The 16,958-nt window shown below is 48.3% G+C and overlaps 1 protein-coding gene across 1 annotated transcript in view; it reads right to left on the bottom strand.

Moving 5' to 3' along the window:
- Window positions 1–16,047, bottom strand: part of Irak2 (interleukin 1 receptor associated kinase 2) — a 55,053-nt gene extending 39,006 nt beyond the window's left edge. Inside the window, exons 1-2 of the mRNA XM_034512415.2 lie at window positions 15,879–16,047; window positions 8,155–8,337 (exon numbers count right to left, since the gene is read on the bottom strand). Coding sequence (XP_034368306.1) covers window positions 8,155–8,337; window positions 15,879–15,972 — 277 coding nt within the window. The 5' untranslated portion in view covers window positions 15,973–16,047. The remainder of the gene's footprint in view (window positions 1–8,154; window positions 8,338–15,878) is intronic.
- Between the last annotated feature and the right edge of the window lie 911 nt (window positions 16,048–16,958).

Raw genomic sequence — 16,958 nt, 5'->3', positions numbered from 1 at the left:
TTGAAGGGAGGACCCCATAAGCTTCTGCGAGGAGATTCCCTTGAGGCCAAGGCCCAAAAGGTAATGGGGACTGGCCTCTGGAAGAATCCAGGAAAGTTTGGGAAAGACCAGAGCTCCAGGGAACAGCATGTGCAAAGGTCCCGAGGCAGAAAACATTTTGATGAGTTTCATCAAACAAAAAAAGACCTCAGTGGCTGGGCTGAAAGAAGAGGCAGATGGTAGAGGTGAGGTCAGAAAACTAGGCAGGAGTGAGATTGTGTGGGGCTTCAGAGGGTTAGACGGGACCTTGCCAAAATCCCCTTGAACTGATGTCACCTGGAGCTGTGACCTACCTGACCCTCTCATATCCCAGTCTCCCTTGCAATTAGATTGAAGTCACAGGTCCTGGCTAACCAGAAACAAAAAGCCAATGAGTCTCTTCCATTGCTTCAGCTGTCATAGTGACCCCACTTCAAGGACACGGGGAGCTGTCCTTTCGAATGCTGCAGCTCATGACGCAGCTAGCGCTGACTCATGAAAAGCTCTGAGGACGGCCGAGCCTTTCGCTCACAGGAGCCCGGTGACCACAGCATGGTTCACAGTCCTCTGACTGTGAATGAACACAGTGATGGGTGAACCTCACTGTGCCCCAGTTTAACTGTGTGGCACAGGGCCCCCTATTTGCTCTCCCACCACTCTCAAAACCCACAGCGGCTGAAGAAGGATCAGTTCAGGGAAGGAAATCAGGTGACCTGCCCCACACTAGGCATCAGCACCTTTAAAAAAATGTGGCCATCTTTTGAAGCATTGTGCTATAAAAACAAAGTAAACAGAGGCATGCTTAGACACTTGTTCATTTGAGGTTTAGGACAGGGTCTCTTGTACCCCAGGATGACCTCAATGCAACCAAGATTAGCCTTGAACTTTTGATCCTCCTGCCTCCACCTCTTGAGTGCCACCATACCTAAAGATGCCCGTTTCTCCAAAGTGGAAACTGAGATTTAATCTAACAACCTAGCCAAATACAGATAAAAGTCAAGCTGACCTCAGTTTGCATTTTGGCTACTTTTACAAAGGTAAGTGACTTTGGGCAAGTCTCAGTTTCCACATCTATAAAATGAGAGTAACTAAATTCATGAGGAAATGTGCTTGCTGAGACATGCTGGGTGCTAAGTCCCATTGTTCTGAGTCCATAGACCCTGATGTCTCAGCCTGACACAGTGACAGCTTCAAGGACAGGTCCCCAGTGTCACAGGGAATGACCCTGACCCACATTTTATTGCTCCCTGAGGCTGTGAAGACTTGAGAGGGCAAACACAGAAACTCTCAGATTATACATGGGAGCCCTATCCCTTACATGTGTACAGCCTGGCCTCTATGGAGAGGGAGGGGCCACACTTCTCTACTTTGCTCAACAGCCACCCAAAGTCCCCTGTCTACAGAGCCTCAATCCAGGAAGGAAGTGACTCTGGCTCACATGCCAAAGCCGGAGTCTGAACAGTTGGGAGTTACACAAGCACGTCCAGAAAACAACAGAGCTCAGCAAGAAACGTCCAGACAGGGTTAGGGCTTGGCAGCATCGATCTTCCCTAATGCATGAGGGTCTCAGCCCAACATCCACAAGAGAGCCGCAAGAAGGAAAAAGAAAACCAGACAGGAAGATGGCAGTGGCCTATGCAAGAGGCTTAGTCACCTCCCGCATCCCCTCAGACCCCCAAGGATCTCCCCCTATTCAGTTGACAGGCAGAACCGCACAGCTACATGGGACCAATACGTTTTCATAAGATACATTTGATAAGTTGGTCTTGTCAACTTGGTGGGATTTAGAGTCACCACAGAGGCAAGCCTTTCTCTGGGCACATCTGTGAGTTTTCTGATTGAAGTTAACTGAGGTGCAAAGGCACATCAGCATGCAGACAGCACCGTTTCTTGGGTTGGGGTAATAGACTGCACACACAGGAGCTGAACACCAGCTCTCATGGCTGTGAAACCGGTGTGACCAGCATCCCAGGACCCAGTGCCAGGCCTCAGACTCAGAGCCGAAAAAGCCCTTCCCTCCTTCCTTCAGCCGCTTTTGTTGGGATTCTGTTACAGCACTGAGAGAAACTGTTAATACAGCAGCACACAGATGTCTGTGCGTTCGAGGCCAGCCTGGTCTACAGAGTGAGTTCCAGGCCAGCCAGGGCTCTGTTACACAGAGAAACACTGTCTTAAAAAACCAATAATAATAATAATAGCAAACAGCAGGTTATATTCCAAGGCCTGAGTAACACAGGTTTTGTTCTATCAACAGAGTTTTGAAAAAGCCAGGAACACAGACACAACCAAACAGCAGGTTTGTCTTTTCAAGTCAGAAGTAGGGAGCATGTTTGGGCAGCATTCAATGGGCCCTAGGTTTGATCCCCAGTATTCCATCATCTGGGTGTGGTGTTGCACACCGGTAATTCCAGAATTTAAAGAGGTTGAGGCAGGAGGATCAGGAAGTCAAAGGCTTCTCTTGGTCTTCAAACATGTTCCTCCCTACCACGGGCTCAGTGAGTATGCTGTGCCCTCTGCCTAGACTTGACCAAGCAGGGCCACCCTTCAGCTGCCCTTCCTGTCTCCCTCTCCCAGCTGGCCTCCCCACCCAGTGCATACTTCTTTGAGTGCGTGTGTTGCTATTGGCTATATGCATGTGTGTTCACATCATTAATATCTATCCACCCTACTAAACAAAAGCACCATGAGACCCAGGCTTATGCAGGCAATCCAATCTACCACTAAGCTCCATCCAAACAAACTGCTCTGTCAAGGTTCCAAGTGAAACAGATGCCCAGAAGCTTGAGAATCAAAGTCGTACTAAGTACTAAGAACTAGAGACTGCCAGATAGGCTGGCAGTCACTAAGGCAGGGTCAGTAAGGCAGCAGGCAAGGGAGGGATCCTGCTGGAATCACTGACTACTACAGGCAAGCAGCTACATGGACTGTGACTTCCTGTTCCATCCTAGCAATTAACTGTGGGTACACTGGCGGGAAATGGGGTGCAGATAACCTCTTTCTGGTTGAAGTCCACTGGGTCATCCGAAGCTGAGAGGGTCCAGCCACAGATTGCATCAGATGGTGAACTAATCTAAAGAATGTGGCTGATGGCTATCTCTTGGGAACAGGGCACATGTGGGAAGACAGTTGTACGTAGACATCCAGGTGGCCAAATGGGAAAATGTGTGAGATGTTAGCTGTCCCTGGAATGGCTACTTCTCCTCCAGAGCAACAAGACGCTTTAGCTACATGGACCTTCTTCCTGCATTTTCCAGTCTCCCTTGCAACCAAGTCGATCATGGGACCCAGTTCTGGCCAATGCTTTTGAGGGAAGGTTAGACATGCAACTTCCTGGTCGAGCTTTAGAAGGACAGGAGCACACCCACCTTTGCTTCTTGTCACCTTACATAAGAACTAGAAAGAAGCATGTGTCCCTGCCAGCCCCAGACACCAGGACACCCTGGAACTGCTTTACCTGCCCTAGACAGCCTTGAATGTCACTGGTGGAGAAATGGTCATGGCTGTGTGTGTGTGCACATGCGTGAGCTCACATGTGTATGGAATACATACATGGCACGTGGGAAGGCCAGAGGGAGACATCAGGTGTCACTTTCTGTCCTAGTCTCTTAAAAGCAGTGGTTCTCAACCTTCCTGATGCTGGGACCCCAACCATAAAATTATTTTTGTTGCTACTTTATAACTGTAATTTTGCTACTGTTATAAATTGTAAATGTGTTTTCCGATGGTCTTAGGCAAAACCTGTGAAAGTGTCCTTTGATTCCCTCCACAAAGGGTTTGGGCCCCGAGGTTGAGTTCTGCCTTAGAGTCTCTCACTGAACCTGAAGGTCATGATTTTTTGGGCTAGGTCAGGAAGCCCCAGGAATCAGCTTACCTCCACCCAGCTCATTCTGAGTTGACAGGCACCTGTGGCCACACCCAAATTTTACTTAGATGCTGGACTTTGGTCTTCATGTTTATTCAGTAAGAGAGCTCACCACTGAGCCGACTCCCAGTTCAGTTTGTTGTTATTTGAGACAAGGTCTCATTATACAGCCCAGGCTAGCCTAGAACTCACAACTCTCATGCCTCGCGTTGTCCAATGTTAGGGTTCACAGGCATGTGCTAGCATGCCAGGCCCAGCTTGGCTCTCTAGGTCTCTGTAGCCCACCCTGTGTGAACGGAGCCTGGAATCTGTAAGGAGGAGCATGAACGGATGGGAGTACTGGGGAAGCCAGTCCGATGATCTGCCTCTGCACTCGCTTATTCTAGTTCTTGTCAGAGTTCATGACTAGCAGGTTAAATAGTGACCTCGGCAAGTGAAGCTGAGAAAAAAATGAAGGAACAGAAACCCATAGCCCTGTCCCCCCTCCCCAGACGTCGGTTTTGAGGCAATGCAAGTCCAGCTACTGTGAGCCTGAACTTGGCTCATATATAATAGTCACAAGGCCACCATTCTTTGCTGCAGTGTGTTTATGAGACACTGCTCAACCCTGTGGAAGGTGCTGGGTGGCTGGGACGTTTTGGTTTTGGTGCTGGGAGCCCAGATCCTTGCCCTGACAAGCGTTACACCCCCATGCAGGACATCTGTTGAATACAGCCACCTTCATATCTAAGAAGTGTTTAGGGAGTTGGGGGTGGCTCAGCAGTTAAGAGCATTGGCTGCTCTTGAAGAGGACCAGGGTTTGATTCTCAGCACCCACACAGTGGCTCACAACCATCCCTAACTAGCATCAGGAGATCTGATGCCCTCTCCTGAACTACCTGGGCACTGTACACATGTAGTACATGTGTCAGGCAGGACACTCATACACATAAAATAAAAATAAATAATTTTTTAAAAAAGAAATCAAGAGAAAGAAATGCATAGTAGCACACGTCTTCAACCCCAGCACTTGGGAGGCAGAGAAAGACGGACCTCTGTGAGGGCAAGGTCGGCCTGGTCTACAGAGTGAGTTCCATGCCAGCCAGGCAACACAATAAGACTCTGTATCACACCACACCTCACACACCCCCAAATGCCCACGGATACACATATAGACAGAGACACACACATATACACAACCCCCACATACACACGTGTTGGGGGCGGCTAAGTGTGTACTTTAGTGGTAGAAGTTATCCGGAACACATGAGGTCCTAGGTTCCATTCCCAGAATGAAAAATAAAAGGAGCCGGGTGGTGGTGGCGCACGCCTTTAATCCCAGCACTTGGGAGGCAGAGGCAGGCAGATTTCTGAGTTCGAGGCCAGCCTGGTCTACAGAGTGAGTTCCAGGACAGCCAGGGCTACACAGAGAAACCCTGTCTCGAAAAACCAAAAAAAAAAAAAAAAAAAAGGGGGCAGCTCTGAGCACACGACTACAGCAGGAACTTGAGGGCCTGCACGCAGGCCGTGGGTGTCCACCTCTAAACCAAGACAGGCAATGTTTTCCTTTTTCCTCTATTAAAAAACCAGCAAGGGTGAGAAGGGGAAAGTGTGTCACGTGAGGACATGGTGCAGGGGTGACTAGCCAGAATCTCACAAGGCCAGGGAGCCAGGGGGCCAGGGTAGCCGGGACCGACCTCAGGTGGTTTCAGCCAGCAGGACTAAACAAAATAGAAATATGTTTGGGAAACTAGGGGTGGGGAGGGTGCATAAAAGGCAAAACAGGACGGTCTGGGCTGAGAAGGGTTCTAAGCAACCAAAAGCCAGGAGGTGGTGCTTCCTGCCAGCACAGGGAGCCCACGGTTGCTGGCAACGAGCCCAGCTCCGCTTCCGTGGGTGAGCAGAGCCGTGGGCCCTGGATCCAGATGACACCCCGTGGACCTTGAACCTTAAGCCACATACCTATTCTTCGTTTGTTTTTAAGACAGGGTCTCAGTATGTAGCCCTGGCTGGCCCAGATTTTATAGAGTTCACCTGCCTCTGTCTCCTGAGCACTGGGATTAAAAGTGTGTGCCATTGAGGCTGGCATGAGTATTTCTTTAAATCTGGTGCTTCGGTCTTTGTTGACCTCCATGGTAAAGATTTTTCCTAGATTAGTCAATGATCTCTGCTGTCAGTGGCCAGGAACCTCACTATAACCACACTGTGACCACATATAAGCTGGCAGCTCTTCCTTACCCTCTGGGGACCCTCCCTTATCTCCTCTGGAGTCATTAAGAGTTTATAATTAGTTCTTTTAAAATACAAAAAAAAAAAAAAAAAAAAAAAATTTAAGGCAGGGTCTCATGTAGCCCAAGCTAGCCCTGAACTCATTATGTAGCCAAAGCTACCTCTGAATTCCTGATCCTTCTACCTCTACCTCCCAAGTGCTAGATTGCAGACATTTACCACCACACCAGTTAACACATTATCATTTCTTAGCATCTGCCACATTTCAGGTTTCTAAGAAGACAGAGAAACCAAGATTGAGGTCACAATCCTTGGGGGTTGGTCACAATGATCAAATGAAATGCTTCCTGGTTCCAGTGGTCATGGGGGCCCAGGCTCCAAGAATCCCAGAGAGGGCTCTGCTTGGCATCCAGGCTAGTCCCTTCACAGGACAATGGTAGAGTCTGAGCCTTTGAAAGGAAATTCTCCTAGGGCTGTACCATGGGTCAGGCCTGGGCTCACTAAGCTGTACCTTGACCAAGGCCTCTCTGACTGGCACTCAGGCAACAGGGATGAGGAACAGTGGTCTGGCATATCTCAGGACAGGACAGAATTGGTTCCAGCCAGTTCTAAAGAGCTGTGAGCCAAGCAGGCTACCCTGTCCAGTCTGAGGGAAGGATCTGGAAGGAGGCTGGGTAGTACAAACAGAAAAGAGACAGAAGCCAGGGGAAAGCCACGGCCCCCCGGTGGGGGTGTGGTTTATGGGACAGTTTCTGGGAATGCAGAAACAAGCTTGGCTGAAGTCTCTCCTACTGCAACAGGCACCTCCTGTTTAAGCCACAAAGGGAACACAGTGATATGTTAATCACAGGTTCTCACACGCATTAAATTCTGGCCAGTTACCTCGGGGCTGAAGAGTGGACACAGTCTCAAGGTGGCCCTGAAAGCCCACGTGTGCTGCAGCCCTGAGGCTGGGGCTCTCTAATCCCTATCCTTGCTCTAAAAGAAGGCTTTAGGGTCATCCAGGCCAGTTCTGCGCCCTGGGTCTGCTGGCATGGCAGGCAGCCATCCCCACAGAGGTCAACTTCAAAGGCCACATGGGATCTTCCCAAGTCTCAGATACTCCATCTTTCTTTCCCGCAGCGCTGGAGTTAGAAGTCAGGGTCTTGCACATGCTAGGTGGTGCTCTCCCTTGAGCTCCGTCCCCAGTCCCAACACCACCTTTTCCCACAGTCTCCTGCCTGGGCTCTCTGACCCTTGACAATTTTCTTTCCACCCTTCCAGGATGCTCTCTTTGGACTGGCCGTCCTTGACCACAGTGCTCGGAGGCTTCCCTACCCCATCACTTTTATCTCTCTTTATTCTCCCTTCTTTCCTGCTGCTTACTGGCTCCTAACTGGCTCCCAAATGTTTTTTTAAGTTTTTAAAATTTATTTGTGTGTAGAGGCACAACTACCACAGCACATGTGCAGAGGTCAGAGGTCAACTTTTGGATATCTCTTCTTCCACCTCATGGGTCCCAGAGATCAAACTCAGGTCATGAGGCTTGGCACCAAGCGCCCTGACCCATTGAGCCATTTCCTTAGCCTCTGTTTTTTTTTTTTTTTTTTTTTTTTTTATTTATATGAGGACACTATAGCTGTCTTCAGACACATCAGAATAGGCCGTCAGATCCCATTACAGATTGTTGTGAGACACCATGTGGTTGCTGGGAATTGAACTCAGGACCTCTGGAAGAGCAGTCAGTGCTCTTAACCTCTGAGCTGTCTCCCCAGCCCACCTCCAGTATTTTTTAAATTACAAATTAAAGTTTTTAGATCTCTGGCTAGTCAATGTTTCTCCTGATATACTCAGTGCCAAGTATAACACATAGTAGGCCTGCAGATAATATCTGATAAATAAGTGATATGGTGTGTGAAGTTTAACCTGGCAAAAAGAAGGGTCCTAGTGTTGGGGTGAGGTTCATTGGCAGAGTGCTCACCTGACCCCAGTCAGTTCCACCCACTGTACTGATAAAAGATCAATAATGTTTTCAGACAGACACACAGCCTTTGCTGAGACTCCCCAGGGAACAGATGGTTACTCACAGCTCTGGACAATCTGGGCAGCTCGGTAGAGTTCCAGGTGACACAGAAGGTCTACCAGCTGCTGAACAGTGGCCTGCCGCATGGACCACCACCACAGCAGCTCCCGGGTGATGCTCACTCCTTGGACCCTCTCCATGGACTTGATCTTCCTCAGCTGTGTTAGGTCTGTGATCACATAGGAAGCTGGAAGGCAAGAGAGGACTCGGCTTAGAGCTGAGGCACTGCCTCCACAGGAAAGTCCCTGTCTGCCTCACTGCTCCTCCCAGGTGTCAGCATAGCTACTGCATCCCAGGAAGGGGAAGATCTTAGGAGCTTGGGAGCCTTGAACATCAGTAGTTTCTTTGCTTGGGATGGTCTCTTCTCCAGCACAGGCCTCAGCAAGGAGCAGAACTGTGCCCACTCCATCTAGAATGGAAGCCCCCGTGGGCACGGAATTTCATCTGTCTCCATCACCACCGCATCTCCAACAGAAACTGCCTGGTTCAGGGCAGCAAGGTAGAATGCAGAGGAGTGGAGGGCAGCAAGATAGGGAAGCCCTCAGCCTTACGGATGCCCTGTTCTTGGATGCCCTATTCTTGCAGGACCCCAACAAGTGTCCCCAGATGTTGTTCCCTGAGCACCTGGCTCACTAAGTCTCAACCCTGGTGGGAAAAAAATTAGTATGTCTATGATTGATGAATGACAAACGAAAGAACGGTCACAGGAACCAAGACAGCCCATGGGGTTGGTACTGTGATAACTCTGAAGCACCAGGAAGAACTGCAAAGAACTATGTTGGCAATGATATTAAATTATGCTTTCCTTCTTTTATCTTTTAATTTTATTTTTTATTTTTTTGACACAAGGTCTTGCTGTGTAGTCTAGACCAGCCTCCAATGCAGCAATCCTCCTACCCTGTCTCCCATACACTAACATTACTGGTATGAGGCAATACACGAGGCTTCCTTTGGCGTGTGTGTGTGTGTGTGTGTGTGTGTGTGTGTGTGTACACATATCCACACTCCCAAGCCAACTCCACTAGACTACTTTCTCTCGTGCTTCACACAGGTGCTGGCTTTAGACAGAATTTGACCCAGGCTCCTCATAAATGGCTTTTTTTTACAGTATTACTATTTGCCAACCCGATGGTGAATGCCTTTAACACTAGCATTCTGGAGGCAGAGGCAAGAGGACTTCTGTGAGTTTGAGGCCAGCCTGGTCTATATATTGAGTTCCAGGCCAACTTGGTCTACAAAGTAAGACCCTGTCTGAATTTTTTTTTTTTTTTATCAAAAACATTCATTTTATTATTGTTCTTATTGGTATACTGCTGAGTACTGAGCCTGTAGACTCATCCTACATAACTTCACTTAGCCCCTTATGAGTCATAAGGAATTTGTCAGTTTAATTGAATGAATTTTTGTGTTTTGCAGAACTAGAGTTCAAAACCAGGGCCCCATGCTTACTAAACCAACCACTGAGCCACACTCCCAGTCCTTAAATGGCACTTTTTAATTGTTACATAGTATCCCATTGAGGTTTTTTTTTTTGTTTTGTTTTTGAGATAGGATCTTACTATATAGAACAAGCTGGCCTTGAACTCTTAGGGATCTGCCTTCTTCTACCTCCCAAGTGCTAGAATTAAAAGCATGAGCCACCACATCCAGCTTTGCCACTGAGTTTATTGACATAGGAAAGCATTAAAACAAAGAGAGAGAAAATGATTAGACTTCAGGGTAGCATGAGGAAGGAACACCAGTTAGCTTGTGCAGGAGACCCTCGCCCCGGTCCTCAGTACAGCCAAACAAAACTGAACAAAAAATGAGGAATTAAAAAAAAATTAAGCCTTGGTGTCAACAATTCAAAAATCACAGTACAGGAAATTATGTGAACACAAAGTCCAATGATTGAGGGACTATGAGTGTACTCGGCTGGTGTAGTGCTTGCCTCCCATCCATGAGGCTCTGGGTTCGAGTCCCAGCACCACCAAAGAAAAATGCCATTAAGTATGGCACACAAAACCAGGATGAGCTCTAGTTAAAACAGTTGAACCCAAAATTCCACAAAGCTTTTCTGTTTGGACTATGAGCTTGGATGGACTGAGCCAGGAACGGGGAAGCCAGAGATAAAGCTAAGACCTCTGTAGGACTATGGAAGACATCAGAGCCTTGATTTAACACAATGGTCCATACACTGTCAGTCCCCTCTGGATAAATGAGGAAGGGCCATGACATTCTCCCACAGAGAGAGCTGCCAGAAGAGGTGACCTGTAGGAATGGAAAGTTCCAGTAGGAATGGAAAGTTTCAGAGTTACAGTTTTAGTCACTGGAAACTCCACATCAGATTCCTAGCCAGCAGGAAGTGACTTAAGCAGGTCCAGAGTCCCCTTTCAACTGTTCACAAGGGACAAAGAGGAACATGTGACGTCATACCAAAGCTAGCCCAGCAAGGACACTGGCGTTAGCGGGCTCCGCCAGAGTACCAGCCAGAGCTTTGAACCTCTGTGAGTTTTAATTTCCTCCCAGGAGAAACAGGAAATAAACTTTGAAAAGGGACAGTTAAGCTCCCTGAAGCCGATGTCTCTTAAGGTATTGATCCATTAGCACTGCACTCAGGGGTGGGACGAGCAGAGATGGAGGGAGGGACAACTCAGTCATTGCCAAGGGCCCCAGCTAGGGCCCTTATTAATCTGGTCATTATGGAAGAGAGAAAAATGAACGTCCTACTGAATAGACTCAAGGAAACCACTGGCTGCATTCAGGCAGCCAGTCTTCCAGACTTTCCCACGTGTGTGAATGCTACTCTTCAGATCCGATGTCCCACAAAAGGCCCTATGCTAAAGGCTCAGTCCCAGCTTGGTACCTGGAGAAATGGGAGCTTTAAGAGATGAGACCCAGGGGCGAGTCTTCCGAGTACTCAGAGATGTGGTCTCAGTGGGGCTATGGGAGGCCAGCACCTTCCATAAAGAGGCTTTGCCTGGTCATGAGCTCTGTGTTATGAGACACTGCCACAGGTGCAAAGCAGAATCAAGAGACTACAAGCTAAAATCTCTCCAGCTGTGCTTTCCTCTTGCTAAGGTGACTGACTCCCGAGGGTGTCTGTCACAGTGCCTGAGAGCTGACAGACACAGCATCTGAGTGAGCAGTCCTAGTTCCAATCCTCCCAGGTGCTTCCTTGCTGTGAATTCAGCAAAGGCTTAGCACCTCTCCCAGAGCCTCGGTTTCTTCATGAACCTCATGGGTGGCTACGTGGGCTAGATGAACTCTATACACTGGGAGACCTGAGGTAGCATTTGGCAATGTGTTATATCCACAGAGAAACCATAGTTCCATGCTGATTCCAGAATCCTGGGGAAAGCCTACCCATCCTCATAGTCCTCCAGAACAGGGGCAGCCCACTCTCCTGAAATGACCCTCCCCAGGGTCATATGCCCCTCTCCTGACTGGCCAAACTCTTCCAATAGGGCAAGGAAAACCACTGTATTCCTTCGGCCTCTTACAGATGAATGGCTCAGAGACACACAGCCATTGGCCTGAAGTCACACAGTCAGGCCCTGCACAATGGCTGGAGTGCACTGGTGAGCAAGGAGAGTGGTCCAGCTAAGGGGCTCCTGCAGGGGTCCCTGTGCACACTCCCAGGTAGATGAAACTTAAGAACCCCATCTCACACAGGCTCAGACAGATAAGTCTTCCCCCCCCCCCCCCCGGGAGCAAATGAGCCCCGGGGAGATATGACCACAGAGAAACAATCAAAGGCAGAAGTCTGCCAACTGATCCAAAGGAGTATTCATAGTTGTGGCTGTGGGTTTTTAAAATCCCTTTAGATCTTCCCACACTCCCACACAGTCTCTCCCAGGACCACAGCACAAGATCACCTCTTCTAGACTAACTCAGCAGCCAAGACTTTGGAGGAGAGGGACAACCATCCATGTTCTCCCTCCTTTAGGGAAAACCAGTCCTGAGACCAGCTGGCTGCTGCATCGGGAGGGGCCAGCCTTGGGCTCAGGGCAGCCTCTGGGCTGAGAAAATGCCCCCCCCGGGGGGGGGAAGGATAGGGGAGTAAAGAAGAGAAACAGGAGGGGTGGAAGAGAGGCGTGAGGGAGGCGATGGAAGGAAGGAGATTCAGAACTCACATCCACTATAACATGGATGATTCCTTACAACTTGCTAGATGATGAAGCCATTCGTAAAGAAGGGTGCATCCGGGACGGTCCCACTCACATGAAATGCTACAACAGAAAACGCCTAGAGCAGAGAGGACAAGGGTAGTGGGATGTACGGTGTGCACATGCATTGGTGCATGTGTGCGTGTGTGCGTGCGTGTGCATGTGCATGTGCGTGTGTGCATGTGCGTGTGCGTGTGTGTGTTGGCATTTAAGGGGCACATGGTTCCATTTTGGGGTACTAAAAATAAAATCACATGAACTAAGGGCTCTTTAAATGTGCAGACTACGGGATGGTTGAAAATGGGTTTGTTCGTTTGCCGTTTGTTTGTTTATCATTTGCATGTTTGCTTGGTTTTTGGCTTTTTGAGACAGACCCTCAAGTAGCCCAGGCTGGAATGAAATTCAATCCTGATCTTCCTACCTCTATTTCATAAATTCGGGAATTACACATCTGTGTAATAGACCCACCAACTCCTGCTTCCTCTTCCCTCCCTCCCTCCCTCCCTCCCTCCCTCCCTCCCTCCCTCCCTCCCTCCCTCCCTCCCTCTTTGTTATGCTGAGCCCAGGGCCTTAGGCACAGTAAGCACACACTCTACCACTTAGCCACACTTTAGCCTCATAAATTGTAACTTTTTTTTCTGGAATCCTCTCTGTAAACCAGGCTGGTCTCAGACTCACAGATCAGCCTGCCTGTGCCTCCAGAGTGCTGGAATTAAAGTGTGTGCCACCACCATCTGGTCCATAAATTGTTTAACAAAGCTTTCCCCCTCCCCCCAAAAAAGTCAAAATGTGCCTCTAACATCAATATTCTAGGAACAGAAGCTGTCCTGTTATGGGCAGTTCAGGGCTGGGCTGAAATGGAAAAACAAATTAAAGACCACTGCCCCCGCCCCCGACACACACAGCTGGTCACTGCCCAGGAAAAAATTCAAGTCAGCCAAGTGATGGGACACAGAGGTCCCTAGACAATCCAGTGGTAACAGACATCCTCACGGGCACTGGGAGACTAGGGCAGAACCTGCAAGGAGGGACGGGAAGGCTGAGGACACAGAGGAGAGTCACCTCCCTTCATCTCGGATGTTCCCGCCCCAGCCCTAGAGCTCTCTGGTAGTGATAAAGAGTGAAAATTCTTTCAAGAGAAAATCCTAAGAGTTCATTGCCTGGTGTGTATGATCCCAGCTTCAGAGAAGCTGGGGCAGGAGGATCGCCAGTTTGAGCTATACAATAGAAAGCTGGAAGGGGGAAAAAAATGCCTATCAAGGTGAAATACCTAGGATGTGTTTTAAGAGAGAAAAGGCAGGTTGTCTGTTGTATATGTATAACTGGTATACAGAAATGACAAGATGGTTGAAATACGATGTGTCTACACTTAATGTACTTTGGAAAGAGACCAGAAGGAGCAGTCCTGAGCACTATGGGGCCGCACGGTCAGAAGCTGGCAAACTTGAACAGCAACGGCTGTTACAGCTGGCTCACAGAAGCTAAGAACGCTCCTCTCTGTGAGACCTGACCAGGGATCATCTTTCTGCTCTTGACATCTACAGTACTTTTCTTTGCACATCAACTGCCTTTCTTCCTGGGTAAAAAGGATCCCAAACCCCACCACTGCTGAGCCTTGGGGGCAACTGTACTTTGTGCTGAGGGGCTGCCCTGTTGAGTGTTCAGCCACTGCATCTATCTAGGTGTGACAACTAGAGATGTCTCTGCATATTGGCAACTGCCGCTTACAGAAAAAAATTCCCAGGTTGAGGACCACGACCTTAAAATACTTTTTTTTTTTTTTTTTCCCTTTCTTGTTTTCTCTTTCATCCACAGAGCTGGGGGTGGAACCCAGGAGCACATGCTAGTTGAGTGCTCGACCTCTGAGTAAACACCCTGTTCCTCCCATGCATAATATACATCCAAACCTGCAGGTCCACACAGACATGTCCACTTGTGTATCAAGTATAGCTGTATATTATATGCTCTTTTTAATAAGTGCTATCCATGGCCACAGGGCAACTGTGTGGAGCGGGTTCTCTCCTTCTACCCTTACATGGGTTCCAGGGATTAAAAACAGGTCCACAGGCTTGATGTTGAGTGTGTTCACCCATTGAGCAATCTTGCCAGCCTCCAGTATCATAAACATCTTAATTAAAAAATATATTACTGAAGCCAGGAATGGTGACATATAATCCCGGCACTCAAGAGGTGTTAGTAGGAAGACCAGAAATTCAAGAATTCAAGGTCATTCTTAGCGAGGTAATGAGTTCTAGGCCAGCCTGGACTACATGAGATCCTGTATTAAAAAACAAAAACAAGCCGGGCAGTGGTGGCGCATGCCTTTAATCCCAGCACTTGGGAGGCAGAGGCAGGTGGATTTCTGAGTTCGAGGCCAGCCTGGTCTACAGAGTGAGTTCCAGGACAGCCCAAGCTACACAGAGAAACCCTGTCTTGAAAAAACAGAAAGGAAATTAAGTGACACCAGTTACACTGACTTAAGCCACTGTTACTGTGTCCGTTTGACCTGCAGGAATCAGGGAGTGAGGCTGTTGCTTACTTGGTATATAATTCTTTACTGGGTTCCATCTTCAGCTCTACATAAACCAAGCCTATATATAATCCCAGTCCCAAAGTGGGAGGGTCAGAAGTTCCAGGGTATTCAAGGCTAGCCTGGGCTACACCACCCTAAATATTAAGATTCAAGTCTAAATTTGAATATTATATATTCAAATATATAATCTAAATATTAAGATTCAAATCTATATATAGTCAAATCTATACTTAGGAGGCAGAGACAAGACAATGACAACTTTCAAGGCACCCTGGGGCTACATAAAAACAAACAAACAAACAAACAAACAAAAAAAACAACTAAACAAACGCCAAACAGGTCTCAAAAGTCCAAGAAAGTCGTCTGAGATTTGGTTCAGTGGTAGTGTGATTTTTGGCAAGCACAAGGCCCTAGGATCAAAGTTCCCTCACTGAAGAAAAATAAGTGAATAGCCAGGAATGGTGGCCCACACCTTTAATCTCAGTATTCCGGCAAGAGAGGCAGGTAGATCCCTGTAAACTCCAAGCCAGCCTGGTCTATAAAACAAGTGCCAGGGCTACAGTATGACCCTGTCTCAAAACTTACAAGAAAGAATGGAAAATATGCCACAGAATGACGACACCAAGGTAGGGAAGGTACATTCTTGACACTATTTTATTCATACAATTGTATAAAGAATCTACACATGTCACCCACAGTTTACAGATTGAGCCGTTTCAGGGAAGTTAGGAGAGTTGCCCCAGATTCCACGGGCTGCAATGTAATGAGGTTAGAACACAGCTCCGGCAAACACAACTGCGCAGACAGCCGGTCCATAGACGCTACAGCTACAATCATACAGACAGGCAAAACTCGGCAAGCAACTATGGTGTGAGCTGACCACCCTAGGCTACGGGCAAGTTCACAAGCAGCTCCAAGTCGGTCTGCAAACTAAAGCAAAGCAGCAGCGTTCTAAACAGGCATCCCCTGGTCTCAGGTAACACGGAGAGGGGGACGCGGGTCTTTCTATCTCGGGTCCTGGCTGAGAGTAAGTGGTGTCAGACTCACCGAACTGCATCCAGTCCCACTCACTGAGCGTGTCGATATTGCGGCACAGGTCGTCCAACACCCAGGACGGCAGCTGGTAGATGTAGCAAGTCATGGCGAGACTGCGCGGCGACTGAGCCTGTGGAGGAGGGCCACGGCTTCCCTAGCAAAGGGCGGCGCTGCCCGCAGCCGCACTGGGTAAGCGAGCGCCCCCGAGCGGCCAACTGCGGTAGCACGCTCTACCCATGCCATGGCTGAGAAGCCAGCACCTCCCAGTGGCATTCAGTAGCACGTGCCACGTCAGGAATGGACCAAGGCCCTGGGAAAGGCACCCTACAACCCAGAGTTCCAAGGCACTCCCAGAGGCTGGCTAACTCGACCTCCATGGCCTCCTGGAATGCACTTGTTTAACAGGTGCTGATGAGACTTAAGCAGAGAAACCCCAGAGCTTTTGCCTTCAGTGTGGGCAGAAGGAACGAATTAAACAATGTGCTGAGCAGTTTAGAAGTGCGCTGGGCATAGTGTCACACCAGTCACCTCAGCTTTTAGCTGTCTGAGGCTGGAGGACTGTCACAAGTTCGAAGCCAGTCTGGTTATGCACACTGAGTTCCAAGGCAGGCCAACCAGACTACAAAGTGACACTCTGTCTCAATTTTTTTTTTAATTAAAAAGTAAACCCTCAGTTAGTGGTGAACACATTTAATCCTAGCACTCAGGAGGCAGAGGCAGTAGGATCTCTGAGTTGCTGGCCAGCCTGGTCTATAGAATGAGTTTCAGGACAGCCAGGGCTACACAAAGAAACCCTGTCTCAAAAAAAAAAAAAAAAAAAAAAAAAAAAAAAACAAAAAACAAAAAACAAAAAAAAAAACCCAAAAACAAATAGTTTGCATATCAATAAAAAGTTTATATTTGGGGATGTGGAGCTGGAGAAGTGGCTCAGTGGCTAAGAGCCCTTACTACTTTTGAAAAAGCAGTTCCTAGCCACCAACATGGCAGCTCACAATAATCTCTAACTCTAGTTCCAAGAGATCTGATACCTTCTGATGTCCTCAGGGACCAGGCACGCACAAGGTGCACACACACACACATGCAATCAAAACA

This window comes from Arvicanthis niloticus, chromosome 9, assembly GCF_011762505.2.
Source record: "Arvicanthis niloticus isolate mArvNil1 chromosome 9, mArvNil1.pat.X, whole genome shotgun sequence".
Classification (NCBI taxonomy): domain Eukaryota; kingdom Metazoa; phylum Chordata; class Mammalia; order Rodentia; family Muridae; genus Arvicanthis; species Arvicanthis niloticus.
The sequence above is the reverse complement of the archived record's forward strand: the minus strand, read 5'-3'. Positions and strand labels throughout refer to the sequence as shown.